This window comes from Pristiophorus japonicus, chromosome 2, assembly GCF_044704955.1.
Source record: "Pristiophorus japonicus isolate sPriJap1 chromosome 2, sPriJap1.hap1, whole genome shotgun sequence".
Taxonomy (NCBI): Eukaryota; Metazoa; Chordata; class Chondrichthyes; family Pristiophoridae; genus Pristiophorus; species Pristiophorus japonicus.
This window is the reverse complement of record NC_091978.1, coordinates 223,952,196-223,975,510: the sequence shown is the minus strand read 5'-3', so window position 1 is coordinate 223,975,510 and position 23,315 is coordinate 223,952,196. Positions and strand designations below refer to the sequence as shown.

General features: G+C 44.1%; 1 protein-coding gene across 7 annotated transcripts in view; it reads left to right on the top strand.

Annotated features, from left to right (window-relative positions):
• The window catches only part of sec31a (SEC31 homolog A, COPII coat complex component), a 147,437-nt gene extending 128,400 nt beyond the window's left edge, over nucleotides 1-19,037 (top strand). For 5 of the 7 annotated variants that reach the window (XM_070871009.1, XM_070871006.1, XM_070871007.1 and 2 more), the window contains 6 exons: nucleotides 6,817-6,852; nucleotides 10,715-10,776; nucleotides 12,703-12,957; nucleotides 13,962-14,081; nucleotides 14,851-14,922; nucleotides 18,215-19,037. In XM_070871009.1, the coding sequence (XP_070727110.1) occupies nucleotides 6,817-6,852; nucleotides 10,715-10,776; nucleotides 12,703-12,957; nucleotides 13,962-14,081; nucleotides 14,851-14,922; nucleotides 18,215-18,394 (725 nt within the window). In that variant the 3' untranslated portion in view covers nucleotides 18,395-19,037. The remainder of the gene's footprint in view (nucleotides 1-6,816; nucleotides 6,853-10,714; nucleotides 10,777-12,702; nucleotides 12,958-13,961; nucleotides 14,082-14,850; nucleotides 14,923-18,214) is intronic. The other 2 variants (XM_070871010.1, XM_070871005.1) reach the window with 1 other exon arrangement.
• The last annotated feature ends 4,278 nt before the right edge of the window (nucleotides 19,038-23,315 follow it).

Here is a 23,315-nt window from a genome sequence, read left to right as displayed (position 1 = left end):
CCCATACCGATTCCACATCATCCAGGCTAATGTCCTTCCTTACAATTGCATTAATTTCCTCTTCAACCAGCAACGCCACCCCGCCTCTTTTTTTCCTTTCTTCTATCTTTCCTAAATGCTGAATATCCTTGGATGTTGAGTTCCCAGCCTTGGTCACCCTGGAGCCATGACTCCGTGATGCCAATGACATCATACCCGTCAACTGCTATTACAACAGTTAATTCGTCCACCTTATTCCGAATACCCCTTGCATTGAGGCACAGAGCCTTCAGGCTTGTCTTTCTAACACACATTGCCCCTTTAGAATTTTGCTGTAATGTGGCCCTTTTTGTTTTTTGCCTTGGGTTTCTCTGCCCTCCACTTTTACTATTCTCCTTTCTATCTTTTGCTTTTGACTTCATTTTATTTCCCTCTGTCTCCCTGCATAGGTTCCCATCCCCCTGCCATATTAGTTTAACTCCTCCCCAACAGCACTAGCAAACACTCCCCCGAGGACGTTGGTTCCGGTCCTGCCCAGGTGCAGACCGTCCGGTTTGTACTGGTTCCACCTCCCCCAGAACCAGTTCCAATGTCCCAGGAATTTGAATCCCTCCCTTCTGCACCACTGCCCAAGCCACGTATTCATCTGAGCTATCTGTGATTCCTACTCTGACTAGTACGTGGCACTGGTAGCAATCCTGAGATTACTACTTTTGAGGTCCTACTTTTTAATTTAACTCCTAGCTCCCTAAATTCATCTCGTAGGACCTCATCCCATTTTTTACCTATATCGTTGGTACCTATATGTACCACGACAACTGGCTGTTCACCCTCCCTTTTCAGAATGTCCTGCACCTGCACTGAGACATCCTTGACCCTTGCACCAGGGAGGCAACATACCATCCTGGAGTCTCTGATGCGGCCGCAGAAATGCCTATCTATTCCCATTACAATTGAATCCCCTATCACTATCGCTCTCCCACTCTTTTTCCTGCCCTCCTGTGCAGCAGAGCCAGTCATGGTGTCGTGAACTTGGCTGCTGCTGCTCTCCCCTGATGAGTCATCCCCCTCAACAGTACTCAGTATCTGTTTTGCAGGGGGATGACCGCAGGGGACCCCTGCACTCCCTTCCTTGCACTGCTCTTCCTGTTGGTCTTCCATTCCCTATCTGGCTGTGGACCCTTTACCTGCGGTAAGACCAACTCACTAAACGTGCTTTTCACGTCATTCTCAGCATCGTGCGTGCTCTAGAGTGAATCCACCCGCAGCTCCAGTTCCGCAATGCGGTCCGTCAGGAGCTGGAGGCGGATACACTTCCCGCACATGTAGTCATCAGGGACACCGGAAGCGTCCCTAACTTCCCACATGGAACAGGAGGAGCATAACACGTGTCCGAGCTGTCCTGCCATGAATTAACCCCTAGATAAACTTAAATTGGGAACAACAATGCTAAAGGTTACTTACTGATAAAGAAAAAAGAAAAGAAATGCTACTTATCAATCACCAGCAAATCACTTGCCCCCTTGGCTGTGACATCACCTTTCGCTTTCTTTCTACTACTTTTTTGCCGTCTCTTGCTGCTGCAGCTGGCCTTTATCGGCCTCTCGACGCTCCCCGGACTGCCCGAACTCCTCCGACTGCCGTTTCACCGACGCGCTGGGCCTTTATAGACCTCTCGCCGCTCCGGACTGCCCGAACTCCTCCGACTGCCGCCTCACCGATGCGCTGGGCCTTTATAGGCCTCTCGACGCTCCCCAGACTGCCCGAGCTCCTCCGACTGCCGCTTCACCGACGATCTGGGCCTTTATAGGCCTCTCGACGCTCCTCCGACTGCCCGAACTCCTCCGACTGCCGCTTCACTGACGCGCTGGGCCTTTATAGGCGCCTCAACGCTCCCCGGACTGCCCAAACTCCTCCGCCTCCAGGACAGGACAGGTAGATAAGGTGGTTAAGAAGGCATACAGAATACTTTTGTTTAGCCATTGCATAGAATACAAGAGCAGGGAGGTTATGCTTTGCACTATGTAAAACACTAGTTGGCCACAGCTAGAGTACTGTGTGCAGTTCTGGTCACCATATTACAGGAAGGATGTGATTGCACTAGTGAAGGTACAGAGAAGATTTACGAGGATGTTGTCAGAACTGGAGAATTGTAGCTATGAGGAAAGATTGGATAGGCTGGGGTGGTTTTCTTTGGAACACAGGAGGCTGAGGGGAGATTTAATTGAGGTGTATAAAATTATGAGGAGCCCAGATAGAGTGAATAGGAAGGACCTATTTCTCTTAGCAGAGAGGTCAATAACCAGTTGCATAGATTTAAAGTAATTGGCAGAAGGATTAGAGGGGAGTTGCGGAGAAATATTTTCACCCAGAGGGTTGGGCGGACTGGAACTCACTACCTGAAAGGATGGTCGAGGCAGAAACCTTCATCGCATTTAAAATGTACTTGGATATGCTCTTGAAGTGCCGTAACGTACAAGGCTACGGACCAAGATCCGGAAAATGGGATCAACCTGAAGAGCTCTTTTTTGGCCGGCATGGACATGATGGGCCGAATGGTCTCCTTGTATGCCGTAAACTTGTATGATTCTATATCGTTATTTTTCATCGTTTTTCAGCTTAACTATCTCCTTGAATAAGTAGAAAATAAAAAAGTCACGACAGCTGTGCTAAACTATAAAAGTGCATAGTAGTGTTAAATAGGAATTCAGGAGAAACTTCTTTACCCTTAGAGTTGTTAGAATGTGGATCTTGCTATCACAGGGAGTAGTTGACGTGAATAGTATAGATGCCCTTAAGTGGAAGCTAGATAAGTACATGAGGGAGAAAGGACTAGAAGGATATGTTGATAGGGTGAGATGAAATAGAGTATGAGGAAGGCGCACGTGGGGCATAAACATCAGCAATGTTTCCTTTAAGCTGCGCAGCACTCTAGAGGACCCATGCAGTCAGTGAGTCGGCTTTTAAATAGAAAAACTGTGCATGAATGGAATTTTGAATGGCCCACGCAGCCCGTTAAAGGAACATTGAACTGCAGTTGACGGAATAGCCTGTTTCTGTGCTGTAATTCTGTGTAATACTTACCTCCCAACCCATTTCTCTTTATATAATTCGATGAGCCTCAGTTCTAGCCAGCAATCTCTTTTGAAGAACCTTTTGAACTGCCTTCCCTTGGGGAAGAGTGATCATAATATGGTAGAATTCTTCATTAAGATAGAGAGTGACACAGTTAATTCAGAGACTAGGGTCCTGAACTTAAAGAAAGGTAGCTTTGATGGTATGAGATGTGAATTGGCTAGGATAGACTGGCAAATGATACTAAAAAGGTTGACGGTGGATAGGCAGTGGCAGACATTTAAAGATCACATGGATGAACTTCAACAATTGTTCATCCCTCTCTGGAGTAAAAATAAAACAGGGAAGGTGGCTCAACCGTGGCTAACAAGGGAAATTAGAGATAGTGTTAAATCCAAGGAAGAGGCATATAAATTGGCCAGAAAAAGCAACAAACCTGAGGACTGGGAGAAATTTAGAATTCAGCAGTGGAGGACAAAGGGTTTAATTAGGAGGGGGACAATAGAGTATGAGAGTAAGCTTGAAGGGAACATAAAAACTGACTGTAAAATCTTCTATAGGTATGTGAAGTGAAAACGATTAATGAAAACAAATGTATGTCCCTTGCAGTCAGAATCAGGTGAACTTATAATGGGGAACAAAGAAATGGCAGACCAATTGAACAAATACTTTGGTTCTGTCTTCACTAAGCAAGACACAAATAACCTTCCGGAAATATTAGGGGACCGAGGGTCTAGCGAGAAGAAGGAACTGAAGGAAATCCTTATTAGTCAGGAAATTGTGTTACGGAAATTGATGGGATTGAAGGCCGATAAATCCTCAGGGCATGATAGTCTGCATCTCAGAGTACTTAAGGAAGTGGCCCTAGAAATAGTGGATGCATTGGTGGTCATTTTCTAACATTCTATAGACTCTGGATAAGTTCCTATGGATTGGAGGGTAGCTAATGTAACCCCACTTTTTTTTTTAAAAAAAAAGGGAAAGAGAAAACAGGGAATTATAGACCGATTAGCCTGACATCGGTAGTGGGGAAAATGTTGGAATCAATTATGAAAGACATAATAGCAGCACATTTGGAAAGCAGTGACGGGATCGGTCCAAGTCAGCATGGATTTATGAAAGGGAAATCATGCTTGACAAATCTTCTAGAATTTTTTGAGGATGTAACTAGTAGAGTGGACAAGGGGGAGCCAGTGGATGTGGTGAATTTGGACTTTCAAAAGGCTTTTGACAAGGTCCTACACAAGAGATTAGTGTGCAAAATTAAAGCACATGGTATTGGTGGTTATGTATTGACATGGATAGAGAACTGGTTGGCAGACAGGAAGCAAAGAGTAGGAATAAATGGGTTCTTTTCAGAATGGCAGGCAGTGACTAGTTGGGTACCGCAAGGTTCAGTGCTGGGCTCCCAGCTATTTACAATATTACATTAATGATTTGGACGAAGGAATTGAATGTAATATCGACGAAGAAATTGAATGTAATATCTCCAAGTTTGCAGATGACACTAAGCTGGGTGGCAGTGTGAGCTGTGAGGAGGATACTAAGAGGCTGCAGGGTGACTTGGACAGGTTAGGTGAGTGGGCAAATGCATGGTAGATGCAGTATAATGTAGATAAATGTGAGGTTATCCACTTTGGTGGCAAAAACAGGGAGGCAGAATATTATCTGAATGGTGACAGATTAGGAAAAGGGGAAGTGCAACGAGACATGGGTGTTATGATACATCAGTCATTGAAAGTTGGCATGCAGGTACAGCAGGCAGTGAAGAAGGCAAATGTCATGTTGGTCTTCTTAGCGAGAAGATTTGAGTATAGGAGCAGGGAGGTCTTACTGCAGTTGTAAGGGCCTTGGTGAGGCCACACCTTGAATATTGTGTGAAGTTTTGGTCTCCTAATCTGAGGAAGGACATTCTTGCTATTGAGGGAGTGCAGCGAAGGTTCACCAGACTGATTCCCGGGATGGCAGGACTGACATATGAAGAAAGACTGGATCGCCTAGGCTTATATTCACTGGAATTTAGAAGAATGAGAGGGGATCTCCTAGAAACATATAAAATTATGACGGGATTGGACAGGTTAGATGCAGGAAGAATGTTCCGGATGTTGGGGAAGTCCAGAACCAGGGGTCACAGGCTAAGGATAAGGGGTAAGCCATTTAGGACCGATATGAGGAGAAACTTCTTCACTCAGAGAATTGTGAACCTGTGGAATTCTCTACCACAAAGTTGTTGAGGCCAGTTTGTTAGATATATTCAAAAGGGAGTTAGATGTGGCCCTTACGGCTAAAGGGATCAAAGGGTGGAAAGAAAGCAGGAATGGGGTACTGAAGTTGCATGATCAGCCATGATCATATTGAATGGTGGTATCGGCTCGAAGGGCCGAATGGCCTACTCCTGCACCTATTTTCTATGTTTCTATGTAACCCTAATTAAGTTCGTTAAACATGACCCATCTTTCACACTGACGCAACCCAATCAGGTAACACTTTTCCAACTTTATGTTCCCAACTCATCAGGCAATTTTAAAGCCTTTTAAAGAAGTTATGCATCACCTCAATAATCTAAATTTTGAGTGGGGTGGGGAAAACAGGTGCTCAAGTTGCTGTAGCCTTCGAAAGCAGTACTCTTTAATAGGAAACACGTGTTTGAATCCTACTATCAGGCAGCATTCATGTTATGGCTTGATCTAAGGGCTGCCATGTCAGTCTCTAAAGGGGATTTTGGGGGGCTCGATGGAGCAGTGGGGTGCACATGTTGAGTTCCTGACTGTCCAGTGATCTGGGAGGGAAAATTGGCAGATGAATCAATTTGGTATTCTTATTATGGACCATATTGTAAGGTAGTTAATGGTGCACTGATGAGCAGGGGACGAGGGCTCTCTGTAACTCCTCACATGGTTTACCGTCTCAGCTTGGGCTGCGTGGAGCAAATCAATGCAGGAAAAGGGAAGGCCCACCTACCTTGTATTCTTTCTCACCAATTTTCAGATATTCAAGACTTCAGAACGACTGCATTTTAAGGAAAATACAGCAATTTTTTTTTACAAATGATATATAATGCCACACTGAAAACATGTTCGTGTCATGCACTTTCTGTGCCATTCTCCTATGCCACTGGATCAAAACAGAACCATTTATCTACCACAAGCAGTTTTTATTTTGCATTTTAAGATCTTTCACACTCTGTTCGGATTTGAGATTCAAATTCTTAACTTAAGTTGCACTCCTACTTGCTTCAGAAATAATCTCATTGGACCCACGTCAAACTCAGAGAGGCGTGGCTCCCACTTTCCTACACAGCGACTGGAACTCTATCCAGGCTCAAGTGAACATTGCCAGTGACCGTGCAGTCTGAATTTAGTGTGTAAACAGCACCAGCTTTCAAGTTCTCGGGAGCATTATGCTGTGTGCTCTTACTGCCGATGAGAATGTCCTTCTAGTAACAAAGGAATGCCACTGTACAGTATTTAGAATTTTTGACAAACTAACAGAGAAATTCATTAAAATACTAACCTGAGTTTTCTACTTGTGCTTTTATAAAAGGTAGAAAAACAATTTGTTGGAAGAAAGACTGAAAAGAGAGATGTTGTTCTTTTCGTCTCTGAGGATTTGGTTACTTTATTAATGCTCAGTCTTGAGTCATCCTCCTGTTTGTTTTCCCCTGAAACATTAGAATATACCAATTTACAAAACGATTTAAACATTAGATAAGTCATGTTTTGTGCATTTCTTGTTCTGAATTTACTTTGCTTCTGTCTACAGGAGACTATTCCCAAGATCCAACTATTTTCTTAGAAGGTGAACTAGAGATAGTGAAATATTACTCTGGAAACCTCAGTTGATTTGGGAATCATTTTTTTAAATCCAAATGTAATCCTAATGATGCTGAATTTTAACTAAATAAATGAAGCGGATTATTTCTGATACTCCACTAATGCTGTGATGCCCTACACCCCTCGGGTTTAGTTTAAAGTTATAGTTTAAGTACACCAAACACTGCATTTCAAGTGTGGTCTGTTTTCAAGTATGTTTTTTTTCTAAATTATTGTAATGGTACTTTGGGCCAAGGTAGCTTACAAATGCTGCTGACTTCCACTCTGTTCTGCCAGCTCCTGGCTCTGATTAATTGTTAACAGAATCACTGTGAACAGAATGAGATTTGGAGAAATTTGATTAGGGATCAAAATCTTGATTAGGCATCAAAATCTTAGCACTTGCTTCCAATCATTTTCTCACCTCTGCCTCCCATTAAATTACATTTTAACTTATTTTGTGTGATTACTTTAATCTACTAAACTTTCTGCAGACAGCTAAACCTGTACAGGTTGAAGCTCCCCTATCCGGCACCCTCGGGACATGGCCTGTTCTGGATAAGGGTTTTTTCTGGACGAGGGGTGGTCACATTAAATTGGATGGTACAGGTACTGAGCAAGAGGACATCGAGGCTGGCTGACTTGAGGTTGGGAGTGCGGCAGAGAGATCATCAGGCGGGGGGGGTGGCGGTAGGTCGCAGGGTCAGGCCAGCGATTGCGGGAGTCGGCAGCGAGGAAGGAATTCAATTTTTTCATGTCGGAGTTCTGCGCATGCGCCACCCAGTGGCCGGGAATGGTTCCGGATGAGAGGTGGTTCTGGATAAGGGAGTTCCGGATAAGGGAAGTTCAACCTGTACTATTATAAATATAACATTGTCCCCTTTCTTGAATTACTGTTTATTGACCATGGGATTTTCAAAGTACTGGAAGAATTGTATCTGATCTGGGATGATGGGGACGTATGAAATATGATTGTATTGTAAAATAACTGCAAATGGGGAAAAGGGAAATGCCAGTAAAAAAGTAACTGGGAAGGTTCCATTGAGGAATGTGAGGGTGCACTTTCTAGAAATCTTTAGACTCAATTATACCCAAGGAAAATAATGCAGTAATACTTGATGTATGTGTCTGGTTTTGATCTTAGTAACTAGAAGACATTTTTTTTATTACAAAATAGTAAGTCAGTTTTTATTTTAACCAAATAAAGCTTTATGTCAAATAACAAATTTTCCCCTTTGGAATACAAGTGTTTCACATCAGCATAAAACATTTTCATCCAGTGAGGTGCGGAGTCAGCATACTCAGGATCTATAAGCAACCTGTTCAGTCAGCAGCCAGTTCAGTTGTTAATGCATAACATGAGTTTGGGTGAAGCAGCAGTCTAAATATTTAATATTTGGTGGTGATTGACAATGTTTGACATTCACTTTTTATGTTGCTCAATTTTAGTCCTTTCCCATTGCACCAGCACACAGAGTTAATATTAGATTTGTTAGTGTAATGCAGGAGTGTCAATGTTGTGATCAATAGTTTTTCTGCAATCCTTTTGTCATTGATCAATCAGTAGAAGATTCAGGAGATGAATCTGTTTGATTAGCCTGTGCTATTTTTTTCTTGTCCTTTGTATTGACACAAGCAAGTGACCTGTCACTATGGTGATATTTTTATACCTTTGTTAGCAGATTAGAGTGTGTTAATTACCATATTGTTCATAGGCAACAATCTTCAGTAAAGTAAAATGCTGAGTACATGACATTTTTATGCTGCATCCACTGGAACAAACAGCTTTTCATGGAAATTGATAATTATCATTTGGTCATCTTAACATGTAAATAATGAGCTGAAGTTGCTTTGATATATTATAGTATTCAAAAGCCAGTTGTTTAATTCCATAGCTTTTAAGATTTACAGTAGTTTTTGGGAAGATTCTCTCACCCTATTGAAATCCAATATCCTTGCCTGGCCAATTGCAGTGCCGAAAAGGTCTACCGAAAAGCACACAACATGATGCAAGAGTTGGACAAATGCACATCTCTAGATTTTGTCCTGAAGTGACACTCTGTATTTTTTATTATGTGCATGGCCAAAGCCTGTAGTTGAGGATACCACAATGGCTAAAAAGGAGAGGAGACAAAGAAAATCAAGAATTAGAGATTAGGTAATGGCAAGCTTGGGTTTTCAAAGTTTGAACTTTATAGGAGGAAGGAAAGACTGAGAAGAAGTGGCAAGGAATTCCACAGCTTTGAGATCCTTAAAAAGAGTTAGAGTGGGAGACTGTAAAATTAATCTAATTTTTAAACACAGTATATAACGTGAACAAAGAGTGCTTAGGATGACACTTTTGATACTTGGGAATAGAACTAAATTCAGAGGAGCCTAGACTATAGCATTTATTTCACCAATCTGTCAAAATCTGAATAAACATTTAGCTGATCCAAGGATTTCAGTGCACCGTGTGATTACATCGTGTAGAAATTCTGATGACATTTTCTTGGTAAATTGCTCAGGTCTTCATCAGAAGTCAAACTATAGAAGGAGAACAAATAGCAAGCATTAGACCTATTGTAACTTCTTCATTGCAGTTAGCAGTGCCTGATTTGTGTTTGCACGCTTGCACTGCTACTAAATAGCAGATGTGTTTGCACTGTAAGCTAACTGGTGTGGTGAAAATAGAACTATTGAGTCTTGTCAGAATGTTGCTTGATTTTGAGTCCGGTTTTGCTTCTGTTGTCTGAATATAGAAATATAGAAAATAGGTGCAGGAGCAGGCCCTTCGATCCTGCACCACCATTCAATAAGATCATGGCTGATTATGCAACTTCAGTACCCCACTCCCGCCTTCTCTCCATACCCCCCTGATCCCCTTAGCCGTAAGGGCCACATCTAACTCCCTCTTGAATATATCCAATGAACTGGACTCAACAACTTTCTGTGGTAGAGAATTCCACAGGTTCACCACTCTCTGGGTGAAAAAGTTTCTCCTCATCTCGATCCTAAATGGCTTACCCTTCCTTAGACTGTGACCTCTGGTTCTGGACTTCCCCAACATCGGGAACATTCTTCCTGCATCTAACTTGTCCAGTCCCGTCATAATTTTATATGTTTCTATGAGATCCCCTCTCATTCTTCTAAATTCCAGTGAATATAAGCCTAGCCGATCCAGTCTTTCTTCATATGTCAGTCCTGCCATCCCGGGAATCAGTCTGGTGAACCTTCGCTGCATTCCCTCAATAGCAAGAACGTCCTTCCTCAGATTAGGAGACCAAAACTGCACACAATACTCAAGGTGTGGTTTCACCAAGGCCCTGTACAACTGCAGTAAAACCTCCCTGCTCCTATACTCAAATCCTCTCGCTATGAAGGCCAGCATGCCATTTGCTTTCTTTACTGCCTGCTGTACCTGCATGCCTAGCTTCAGTGACTGATGTACCAGAATATTTGAGCTGTTGATGGAAAGATTTTTCCAGGCCTTTTGTGGAGTACTGAAAAATTGCTTAAAGTGTGGCTATTAACATCAATGTGCCTGAAAGAGAGGTAGCTGAATTAAAGCAGGCAGCTGAAGACCCACAACTGAACAGCTCCCAATTTCTACTGATCTTCGATGTCCTGTACACTGTTGGGATCAGTTACTCTTCCAACCCAGTCCCTTCAGTGTTACTGTTTAAATAAGTGTGGATGGTGGAGGGTTGGGGGAAAACAACAAAACCAGACAAAGGGTTGCTTACAGTTATTTGGGCAGTAATGATGATGCCTGTTGTTTTAAGAGTTTGAATTAATATTCATGTAATTTGTTGGTTTTACGCAGTGCTCATGTAACTCGGTTTTAAAAAAATATTTCATTTTCAAAGGACCTCAAAATGGTTGGAATGACCCTCCACATTTGAGTAGGATGCCAAAGAAAAAGACAATGGTAATTAAAAGATGTTTAATTATTTTTTAAACTAGCTAATCTCCCATGGCTCATGAGATCATCAAGAATAGTCTTCAGGTGGAGCAGAATTAGAGTGAGGTGTGAGGAGTGAGGACAGCAGATGCAATTCAATCTCCATTTTGCGGTTGTGCATTCTGTTCTTATTTTTATATTTCCATTATAAATTTATTTGTCCACATTTATAATGGCATTGCCTATGTAAACATGTCACACAGTAATTACACCCTCTTGCCACTGTCACTAGTGGGAGAGTGAAATTTCAGCTTGATAAGTTTATATTGACAAATTCCATTAAAATGTGGACATAGAAATTTATAACAAGACAAAATTGTCAGGAAATGTGCACAGACATAAGATTCTTAATATATTTAGATGGGTTTATGCTAATTTTTTATTTAAAGATAAAGGAAAAAAAACGAATGCTGGAAATACACAACAGGGTAAAAATTACATAGTGCCGGAGTGGAACTTCCACCTGCTGTTTTGACCCGGCCACAACCTTTCGCCAAATCGGGGTGGGTGCCTACATTTCTAGTGGTGCAGCTCAAGCACCCACCCAGCATGAGGATCGGAAGAGGGTACAGCCACAGGCTTCCTTTGGCTGAAGACTGCAGGCAATTCAGAAGAATGAACTACGCTCCCACACCAGTAGTGCTTTTTCCATGCTCTGCTAAGTGCTTGGGCCTACTTGAAGTGAGCACAATGAAGGTAAGGCTGTACAGATGCCCCCACACGCGCCCACAGCAAATTTAATGTCATTGCACCAGAAAGTTCATTCCTAACGAAGAGAAAAGACAGGTAGGGGATTTTTAACCTTTTGTCAGAGCTCATGATGAATGTTCTCCACATGAACTTTTTATGTTCAGACGTTGATGTATTTCCAGTACTTTGTATTTTTAATTTGAAAAAATCTTTATAAATTCATCACTTAATGTTCATTATTTATGTAAATGCCATTTTTAGATTCCCATAGGGATATGCAGATATTTTTTGCTGAGCTGCTAAATTATTGGCCTTGATTTTGTGGTGATAATGACGATGAAGCTGTCGGCGTTCGCTGTCTTTATCCCTCTGAAATGGACTGCAACTTCAGAATTTAGCACGTGCGCAGATAAATGCAGAAATCCTGAAGTTGTAGGCAGACATTCACTGCTCTGCTATAGGTTGCACTGTGGAACTCCCCAGGGCCGGCAATCAAGTATAAAGCCGAAAACGTCCTCATTACGCTGGAATACCGCTGTTAAACTTCTGCTCACACCCCCCGCCCCCAAAAAGTTAAAGCTTTTTTGAAAAACAGGATTTTAACAGTGAATTGACTGCTGAACAACTGTTCTGGTCCTGAAAAATTAATTTTATATTTGTGGAATGTCAAATGTTTCCTTTATTATGATTAAGAATTACATTGTTTTTCAAATTTTTTTAAAGTTTGTTTGAAATTTCAGCTACTACCTTAATCCTATGTGTATGTCCCAATCTTTATTTTGCTCTCTCTAAAATTTATAAAATGTAAATTAGAATCTGTTCATTTTGTGTTCTGGTTTGATATCTGTGAGAATTCTTCAATGTGATTGACTGCTTAGCCAGCTTGATGACATCACTATTGCTGAACCCCCCGAAATTCGCTTGATTTGGCGTTCGATTCAAACAAAGGCCGGGAGAGCTGAAATCAAAGCCACAGAGATCGCTAGATCTTTGTGGGCAGTTTATTTCAAGGTTAGCGGCAAGCGCCATTGCTTCACTGCTGACCACAAATTTCAGGCAATCATCTCTAAAAGCCACATAGTTGTGAATTTCCAGTAAGTGCTACAGAACTTTGTTGGTTGTTTTATGATTCATTAAACAATTCAAACTTTTATTTTGTTTAATAATTATCCTTTCATTATTTTAATTTACAATATTTTGCAGGTTCCAGGCAACTATACTCCTCCTGCACCCATCACAGCTCCCATAATGAACCCAGTCGTAGACCCTCAGGCCCCAGTGCAGCACCAGCAGCCTCATCCTCCACTGCAGAGTTCGTTCCAAACTCCCCAGCAACCAGGACTTCAGAGTCCATACCAAGGAATATTGCAGCCGGGGATGCAGCCCACACTACAGACAATGGTGCCAAAGCATAGCACTGAGGAAGCACCTGGTGCTCCTACTGGTGACATCATGCAGGTACAAGATTTTCCCATGTGTTTTAAACCTGTTCATGTATCGCATACTGGGCCAACATGGCTCTCTTGAAATCGGATGAACTTATTCTCACATTATAGCTTTGATCCGGGACAGGAAAATATGATGTAAGCATTATGCTTGATTTTTATAATGTTGCAAAGACTTCATCAAAGGAATTGCTTTTAGTTTCCTTTTGAATGAACTAATTCTGCTTCTTTCACACACTGCAGCCTACTTCCAAACTATGGTTATCTTAGATTCAGTCCCAGATTAGCATCTCTTTGGTTTATTTATCTGATACATTCAGTCATTCTATGTACAAAGCATGGCCCAGCCAGACACAAAATAGAAAGGAACCGATTCAAATCTTCAAGTATTATGGCTGCATTCATGGAGATGGTTGAGAAAAGTCTGGAACAAGATTATTGGTGTTAGGGCTGGGGAGTAATCCTTTGCCCTGCTCTCCTAGTAGTTGGTTTAATGTGAGGTTAGTTTCCAAATGTTGACAAAGGTGATTACAAATCAAAGAAAATATCTCCTTTTTAGCTGCTTATTCTACTGCAGAAAATCCGCCTATATTGGCAGAAATCTGCCCGATTACTGTGTAAGCACTTTATGGATTGTATGGTGATTTATTTGGGGATGTGGCAAGCACTTTCCTATGTGCTTTTTGTTTTGTACGCTGCATACATTTTTCTCCAAATGTTGCTTCCCCACTTCATTTCCTACCCCCAATTATGCCACACCTCCTCTCAATCTAAGCCAATGGCTTTGGCAGGTGTCTTTTTTTATATAGTGCCTGCTCTGACACAGTTGTCCACAAAGGAAATTCAGTAATGACTAAACCGAACTGCATCAGCTGAACCCAATTGCTGGAGCAGCCCTTGACACCTATTAATTGTTAGCATTACTGCACTGTGCCGGAAGCTTTGAGATGTATATTGGTAAAACTAAGATTTGTGCTTCATATATCTGATGAGATGTGTATTATTTTATTTGCTCAGGTAGTACAACCAATAACCACTGAGAAAATTGCCAAGAAACCCATTCCAGAAGAGCATGCCATTCTGAAGATCACATTTGAAGGATTGATTCAACGGTGCATGACTGCAGCTACTGATCCTGTATGTACTGTCCATGGCTAATTTTATTTACATTTGTATGGGTGGATAATGATAAATTTTGTTACACGATCCCATGATGCTATAAAGACTTACTTGTACCACATATTTGTGGACTGATTGCTCTTTGAGACTACCTGACGGACATTTCTTGTGAGTTATTCAGAAATATGCAAGACAGCTCCAGTGCTAAGGTTGTAAGCAATTTTTGTAAGTACTTGAATCTTTAAGTTAAACTGCGTAGAGAAGATGACCTGCTCGTGGCTGAGCAGCTAAATACATTAGGTGATGCGACATTGATTTATACAGGTCGAGGTTTGATTCCTACCATGTGCTGAGTTTGCTGATCCCAGCTGGAGCAGTGATACAAGTGCTACAATTGTACTCATTATCCCTGGCTGTGGAATGGAGCAGTTGCCCAGGGTTCCCAGTATCCAATGACCAGCCCTCCATCACAAAGTGCGCCTGTGTAAACGCTCGGCTTGGACTCTGTTATGATGGCCCCGATGGTAGAATATTCTGCCAGCAGATTCACACACTAAGACTGAAAACTCGGGAGGGAGGCAGCTGCAGCTCACAAAACTATACCCCAACATTATCCATCCCTTTGAAAGTGAATAGGTTGGAAGAGAAAAGCAGATGAAAACTTGAAATTAGTAAGCAAGAAAAGTACAGTTGTGAATGAGAGAACATTATAGTAAATGTACTTTATTTTAATATTTTTCTGCTGCTGTTCAGTTGCTAACTGGATCATAAACTTTTGTTTGTACAGCAAACCAAGAGAAAGCTGGATGATGCAAACAAACGACTGGAATCTCTGTATGATAAGCTGCGGGACCAGGTGGTGAGTAACTTAATATGAACTACTTGCCTTTTATATTGCACTTTGCGGCATACTGGGTCCCTCCTGCAGCATGGGTCTCACATAGCCAGGACAACCCCAAAATAGACACATCTCCTCTCTTTATCTCCCTTCCCCCACCAAAAAAGAAACAAGTTATCTGAAAAGGCAAGAATAATTTCTGAATTTGGTACACCTGGTTTCCCCGCCAACTTGAATTCCCCCCTTCCCCTTTTTTATATTTCCCCTCTTCTGCAGACAGTTACTTGTTGGAATTCGGTCCCACAGGTGCCGGCCATCCTCTGGTATTTGCTCATCATAGAGGTAACTTTGAGTCCACACTCCCAGCAGGGAAACTCAGCCACTGGAAACCCATTTTGGAAATTAATGGTCACAATACTCCTAAATTGCTGATGCGTGGTGTCAATGGACAAGGCTCCCAAGTGGCAGTGTCCACATACCCCTTGTATGAACCTAGGAAGTGAGTGTTGCCAAGCTATTTGACCATGGGGATGGCCTCACAAATGAGCCTATACTCATCACATCCAATGTTCACGTGTAAGGAACCCTGCTTCAATTTTTTTAGTTCCTGAAGTGACGTTGAAAGTCAGTTAACCATTTTTGTGGAGTGAAACTTGCCGTCAGTTACCTGGTGGGATTGTGAATTAAATTTTATGGCCATGAACTTCGGCAAGTCTCTCGGTACTGTATTCCCTTTCTGAATTACTGTTCCTTCCCTTTGAAACATTTGAAACCTGTGGGAAATAGCAATGTGCCTGTCATTACCTGGTTTTAAATCCAGATTCAGTGCAATGAAACTTGGAAATGCCACTGTGCTGTACTTCAGCCACCCCATGCCAGCATTTGATGGTGGTCATTACCCACACTGCTGGAGCTGTGTTAACTCTTTCTCTTCAATCAAGTCCTAATATGGTGTTGGTCAAACTTGGGGGTGGGCAGGGGAACATATTCCACCTAAGAATATAAATAGGTAGAAAGTTTGATTCCTGTTTGCACTCTCTGTTCACACCCTCAACCACTTGTTAATCCTCTACTTTAAGGAACATTGCATTTAAAAACAAATCAAGCTCTATAACTCGATCCACCTCCCAGTGGTGTGTGAGCTGGGGGAAAAGTGGAAGGAAGTCATAGGCCCTGAATTTGTGGTCGGTATGACGGCAAACTGTCCGCAACTTCGGGATTTGGTGTGTGCATAAGCCCGTGCAGAAAGTTGCGATCTGTCAATGACAGCTCCACCACAGGCTGCGCTGAGACCCCCCCTCTCCCCACCCCCTACCCCCCTTCACAGAGCCGGAAATCAGTGAAATCTTGTGAATCATTGAAACTGACAAACTTTGGCTCTTTCGGAGTAAGTACACTGTTAAAATTCCCCAATAAAAGTTAGACCCAAAGGAATTAGGTGTACCAGTGTATTAACTACTAAACAATGGTTAAAGGTCTAGAAAACTAATTTTAATTTTTGCATTGTGAAATTTGTTCACTTTAATAAAAATTAAACTTTTAAACAACTTGTCAAAAAATGTTTTAAAATTATTTTAAGTTTGTGCATTTTTATTATAGGTTTACCTTTTCCCCATACGAGAACTCCAGTCTTTTGCTCTCTCTAACTATTAAGGGCTTACTCACTAGTGTTGGCTGTGGCTCAGTGGCTAGCATTTTCGCCTCTGAAGGTTATGGGTTCAAGTCCCACTCTAGAGATTTGAGCACATAAATCTAGACTGACACTCCAGTGCAGTACTGAGGGACCACTGCACTGTCGGAGGTACCGTTTTCAGATGAGACATTAAACTGAGGCCCCGTCTACCCCCTCCAGAGGAGATCCCTGGCACTATTTCGAAGAAGAGCAGAGAATTTATCCCCAGTGTCCTGGTTATTATCACATTGCTTTTGTGGGAGCTTGCTGTATGCAAATTGGCTGCAGCATTTCCCACATTACAACAGTGACTTCACTCCAAAAGTACTTCATTGGCTGTAAAGTGCTGTGAGACGTCCGGTGGTCGTGAAAGGCACTATATAAATGCAAATTTTTCTTTTCACTTCCTTGTTTGCTGTCTGTGAGAATTCTGCCTTTTGATTGGCTGCTTAGACAGCTTGTTGACATCACAGCAGTTTAAACAAGGGGATTCCCATTAAGTACCATTGAATTGATTTAAAAATCGGGAAGTTCTCAACATGTATTGCGAGATCCTTGTGCGGAGTGTACATTGGGGCCAGAAGCGAATGTCATCGCTTTGCTGCTGACTGCAAGTTCAGGGCCATATTCTCAAAAACCTTTTGAAAAATACTAAATTGCTCGAACCACTCCATATGTCCTCACTTCTAGAAACAATGTAGCTCCCAGTCAAAAAATTAAGCTTCCAGCTTCAGACAATAGTCTCTTAATCTATTCCTACCCAATCTCGATGCACTCGTTCCAACTGACCATTTCATAGGACCATTAATATTTGTATGACAATTGCTGCTCCCTATTAAAGGATACAGTAGAAAAACTGCACAAAATAATATTAAATGCCGGAGCCAACTGGATGTCAAAATTATTTCCATGAATCACCTTGGTCCTAGTGGAGGCCTTGACAGCTATGTTGTGAGTTGTAATGTCTGGTTCACTGATGGAAGCAAGTGTCATATGCTATCTCCTCCTGTGGTGAGTTTGTCAAGCATTCTCCCTGCACTGTTTACCACATTGGAATGTGAAAAACTATTAGTTCTTGCAAATTAATTAATCTCACAATTTTTCTATTTCCTAGTTTTCCCTCTTTCTATTCCTTCCTTCTCCCTCCACGCTCCCCCCGCCCCCCCATCAAACCTCGGTTCATCTGCAGATCCGTGCATATACTCTCCAGTTAGGAGGGTGTGCAATTCCCACCCCAAATGCTCGCCATGTATCTTTGTTGACTATTTGGGGCTGTGCTTTGAGCACAAAGAGCTTTCTGAAGCCAACACGCCAGATCTTTAACTAATTTGGAGTAAGACTTGTTTATTTCAGTTTAAAACTGTGACCTATTTTGATGTATTGCACTTTTAAAAAAAAAAACACAGCTCCACATGTTGAATTGTGTTTATGATCAATCTCTCTGTTCTTGATCATAAATCTCCCAACAGTTTCCTCACATTAACAGCTCAGACTATCCCCTGCGATAAACTTCCTTAGAAGTCACCTCAAGACCATTGACAACAGCGTGAATGATACCAAACTAATGCGTTGGCGGCAAGATCAATGTTGCAATCAAGCAAATGTGATCTTGATATTAACACTTTCCTTCATTTCTTGCAGCTCTCACCAGCCATAGTTGGCGGTTTACACAACATAGCAAGGAGCATTGAAACTCGGAACTACACTGAGGGATTAAGCATCCACACGCACATAGTGAGCACCAGTAACTTTAGTGAAATCTCGGCTTTCATGCCGGTGCTGAAAGTGGTCCTCACCCAGGCGAATAAACTAGGTGTTTGATATAAAAGTGTAATTTGATAAAAGAAAACTATATACTTTGTGAAAAGTAAATGTTGGCCAAACCTATGTCGGTTTAGATTGAAATGAGAATCTGAGCAAAGACCATTTGAATACCCATGGCTAAATGTAATTGACGCAAGTTAAATTCCATGTTGCATTTTTTGGCTGTCTTACCACAGCGCCTTTATATAAAGAGGCAAACATTCCAATATATGATGATATGAAGCCAATGGCAGTGCACCTTGATCTTTTAAATCTGTCTATATTGCCTGTTTTAAAAAAGCAATGAAATTGTGTGACCTACATAGGACCAATGGAATCCGTACAGTATTGTAATAATCCAGATGCATGCATTACTGATCAAACTCAAATAATACAGGTTTTGTGCAGCTGACTTATTTTGTGGCAGAGAGTACTTTAAGAGATAGAAGTGTAGGGATGTGTCTAGCATCCAATATAGTAATACAGACTGGAAGAAGGTACTCAATCTATGGCTGAGTGGGAAAAGTTGAAACAGCTGCTTGTAATGCAGTGCAGGCTGCACAAAACCAGTACTGGCTTGTCTTTCCCCATGTTCAATTTTATGATTCAGAAACACACCTGCAATTCATCTTATTTTAAATAAACATTAATTTATTTAAAATTTGTGTCTTTTTGATTTTTCTGTTGAGCTCATTGTAACAGTCAAGACAGCTGAATATTAGGAATGTATATTTGGCATATAGTGTCATCCAGTGTTAACACAGGACTCACTAGTCTGCTACAGCTCAGGATAATCCTGCTTTGTGTTCTTATCTAGAGCTTTCTGTTGAGTGGGTAAAGCCAAAAACAAATGGTTCATTTTCAACACTGAAAGAAGGTCTTGGAACAATTGAACACTTCCACTCCCACTGTTGCTATACTGGAGCACTGTTAATTGATTTCTATGTAATACAATCTACATTTCATATACCAGCAAAATCAATGGGAAACTATCTTATTCCAATTGTTATTGAAGCGTCAAATAAGCTAACCTAATTTTCCTTTAGGTACACAAAATATCACTATTGCCATAAGAAAGAAGCTGTATATTCTCCACCACCCCTGCCCCCAGTAAAATCAAACTGATGCAGGAAGTCAAGTAAGAACATAAGAAATATGAACAGGCGTTGGCCATTCAGCCCTTCAAATCTGCTCCACAATTGAGTAAGATCATGGCTGATCTATTTCAACTCTATCTTCCCGCACTATACCCATATCCATTGGTACCCTTAGTATCCCTAAATATATCGATCTCTGTCTTGAATATACTCAACAACTGAGCATCCACAGACCTCTGGAGTAGAGAATTCCAAAGATCCACAACTCTCCAGGTGAAGAAACTTCTCATCTCAGTCCTAAATGGCCGACCCCTTATTCTGAGACTGTGACTCCCCAGCCAGGGGAAACATCCTTCCTGCATCTACTCTAAGAATTTTATACGTTTCATTGACATCACCTCTCATTCTTCTAAACTCTAGGGAATGTAGGCCTAGTCTACTCAATCTCTCCTAGTCCAGTGAACCTTTGTTGTACTCCCTCTAAGGCAAATATATCTTTCTTGGGTAAGGAGACCAAAACTGTACACCGTACTCCAGGTATGATCTCACCAAGGCCCTAAATAATGGAGCGATTATTTGCAATACACTTTTGACTCTGCACATGCACACTCGATCCGGTCGCACATGCACAGTACCAAACTGTTCCGTGCAGAGGTCAGGGAATTGAAGGAGGGGAGAGGCGGGGGATTTTGGTGGGGGGGAGGGGAGACAGAGGATTGAAGGGGGGGAAGGGGGGGAGGGTGGATTGAAGGGGGGGAGGGTGGATTGAAGGGGGGGAGGGTGGATTGAAGGGGGGGAGGGTGGATTGAAGGGGGGGAGGGTGGATTGAAGGGGGGGAGGGTGGATTGAAGGGGGGGAGGGTGGATTGAAGGGGGGGGAGGGTGGATTGAAGGGGGGGGGAGTGGGGAGAGAGGATTGAAGGGGGGAGGGGGAGAGAGGATTGAAGGGGGGGAGGGGGAGAGAGGATTGAAGGTGGGGGGAGGAGAGGGGATTGAAGGGTGGGGAGGAGGGGATTGAAGGGGGTCGGGAGGAGAGGGGATTGAAGGGGGTGGGGAGGAGAGGGGATTGAAGGGAGAGGGGATTGAAGGGGGTGGGGAGGAGAGGGGATTGAAGGGGGTGGGGAGGAGAGGGGATTGAAGGGGGTGGGGAGGAGAGGGGATTGAAAGGGAGAGAAAGAGACGAGAGGGGATGTAAGGGGTAGCCTTGGGGAGCGTTCGAATTGCTGATGATGCAACGAGTGGGTGGGAGTTCCGGCCAGGGGTGTGGTGGGCCCAAATACTTGCAGAGGAAAATTAGATTGGGAGGCGAAAACTTTGACTGCCATCCTTGGTTGAATGGTGGGCATCTGTGTGTTTACCACAAATATTGTAGCTCTGTAACCAGGGCTCAAAAGAACAAGGGAATAATGATTCAAAGCAGCCCTTCGGCAGTGCTGTTTTTCCAGCCTCACTATCTTTTGCAGCCTTAACTGAACCCCAACAGGAGTTTGTAATCTCAGTCAGATCCGCAATAACAGAGGAGAGGGGATCGAAGGGGTGGGGGGGGGGAGGTGAGGAGTGCGGAGAAGATCAGGAGCCCGGGCTATGGTGGGGGAGGAGGTCAGGAACTTGTTGGGGGAGCACGGTGAGAACAGTGGGGAGGGGGGAGAACATAATCCAGGTCTAAAGGGGGGGGGGGGTGGGAATGAGAGCAAGAACGTGATCCAGATGCAAAGATGGATCAAGTTCTCCTGCCCTCTGTTAAGCCTGGATCACATTCTTCCACTCCACCCCCTGCAGCACGTTCGCCCTCCCACTGCCCACCAGGCCACAGAGGTTCAAGAGGACAGCTCATTAATGTATGCACCTGTGAGTATGCTCACAGGTTTGCAGAGCTGTTGAGAAAGAAGACAGGAGGTCTGTAAGCAGCTCTTGGTGCTGCTGGCTAACGACGGATCTCTTGTCTCGGACCCAGAGGGCATCAGCAACAGGGCCCGAGAATATTACAGGGCTCTGTTCTCTCCGGATCCGTCCAACGAGGAAATGCTTAGAGTTTTGTGGGAGGACCTGCCGAAGGTTGGCCTGGAGGGCGCCGAAAATCTGGCGGAGCCGACCAGTGCCCTCGACCAGCTCTCGAGGGGAAAGTCCCCAGGGCTGGACGGGCTGACTGTGGAGTTCCACAGGGCGTTCTGGCACGTTTTGCGGGGCAACTATGCGCGGGAAAGTCTGGTGACCGGGGAGATGCCCCTCTCTTGGCGCAGGGCAGTCATCACCCTGCTGCCTCAGAAGGCCGATCTCCGCCTCCTTAAGAACTGGCGCCCGGTCTCCCTCCTCGGCACGGATGACAAAATTTTTGCCAGGGTGATGTCTGCTCGCCTTGGCGCCGTGCTGGACCACATGATCCACCCCGACCAGTCCTACACGATCCCGGGCCGGAGAATCCATGATAACATCCATCTGGTCCGGGACCTGGTCCACCATTCCCAGGAGGCTGACCTGTCGGTCGCCTTCCTTTCCCTAGACCAGGAGAAGGCGTTCGACAGGATGGATCACAAGTATATGTTCGGAACTCTGCGCGCTTTTGGGTTCGGGACGCATTTCGTCGTCCGGATCCGACTTTTGTACGCCGACGCGGAGTGTCTGATTAAGGTTAACAGGTTTTTGACGGCGCCCCTTCGTTTTGGGAGAGGGGTGTGCCAGGGATGCCCCATGTCCGGCCAGTTATATGCCATCTGCGTGGAGCCTTTCCTGCGCCTCTTGGGGAAGAGGTTGACGGGACTGGCTCTGCAAGGGCCGGGCGTGGAGGTCATCCTCTCGGCTTATGCCGATGACTTGCTCTTCATGGTCGAGTATCCCGTTGACCTGCGGAGGATGCATGAGTGCCAGGAGATTTACTTGGCCGCATCCTCCGCCAGGATCAACTGGGAGAAATGTTCCGGAGTCCTGGTGGGTCAGTGGCGGGTGGCCTCCCTGCCGGATGAGCTCAGGACTTTTGCCTGGAGCACGACCCATCTCCTCTATCTGGGAGTCTACCTTAGCCCCGACAAGGAAGCCTGGCCGGCGAACTGGCAGGAACTGGAGGCCAAGGTCGCCGCTCGCCTAGGGCGCTGGACAGGACTGCTCCGAGTGCTGTCTTACAGGGGTCGAGCGCTAGTCATAAACCAGCTGGTGGCTGCTATGCTGTGGTACCGGCTGGTCACTTTGACCCCTCCCCCTGCATTTGTTGCCAAGATACAGAAGAAGCTGGTGCACTTCTTCTGGAACAGCAGGAAGCACTGGGTCTCTGCCGCGGTCTTGAGTCTCCCGCTTAGGGACGCGGTCAGGTGTTGGTGTGCGTCAACACCCAGCTAGCGACTTTCCGTCTTCAGACCCTGCAGAGATACCTCTACTTCGAGCCCCGTCCTAGGTGGCGTGCGCTGGCGACGTATTTCTTCCGCCAGCAGTACAACCTCAATTATGACACGCAGCTCCTGTTTGTGAGCCTGGGGGACGTCAGGACCGCCAAGCGGGGGCTGCCTGTCTTTTACCAGGAACTCATCAGGGTCTGGAACAGAGTCGCCACCAAGCGCAGCTCTCCCCCGTCTGGAGTGGTGGCTAACCTGCAGGAGCCGCAACTCAGGAATCCGTACCTCCACGGTTTTCGGTGCCAGGTGAACGAAAGGGCTGTGGCTGGTGAGGTGACCAGGATCAGGGACCTGCTCGATGGCGGAGGAGCGGGCTGGATGGCGCCAGATGTGCTGGCACGGCGCCTAAACTGGGCCGCTGCCCGCCGTGCGGCCAATGCCATCGGGTTGCTAAAAACAGCGCTGGGCCCTGATTCCGTTAGGTGTATCAAGGAGGCTCAAGCGCGTGGGGAGATCCCGT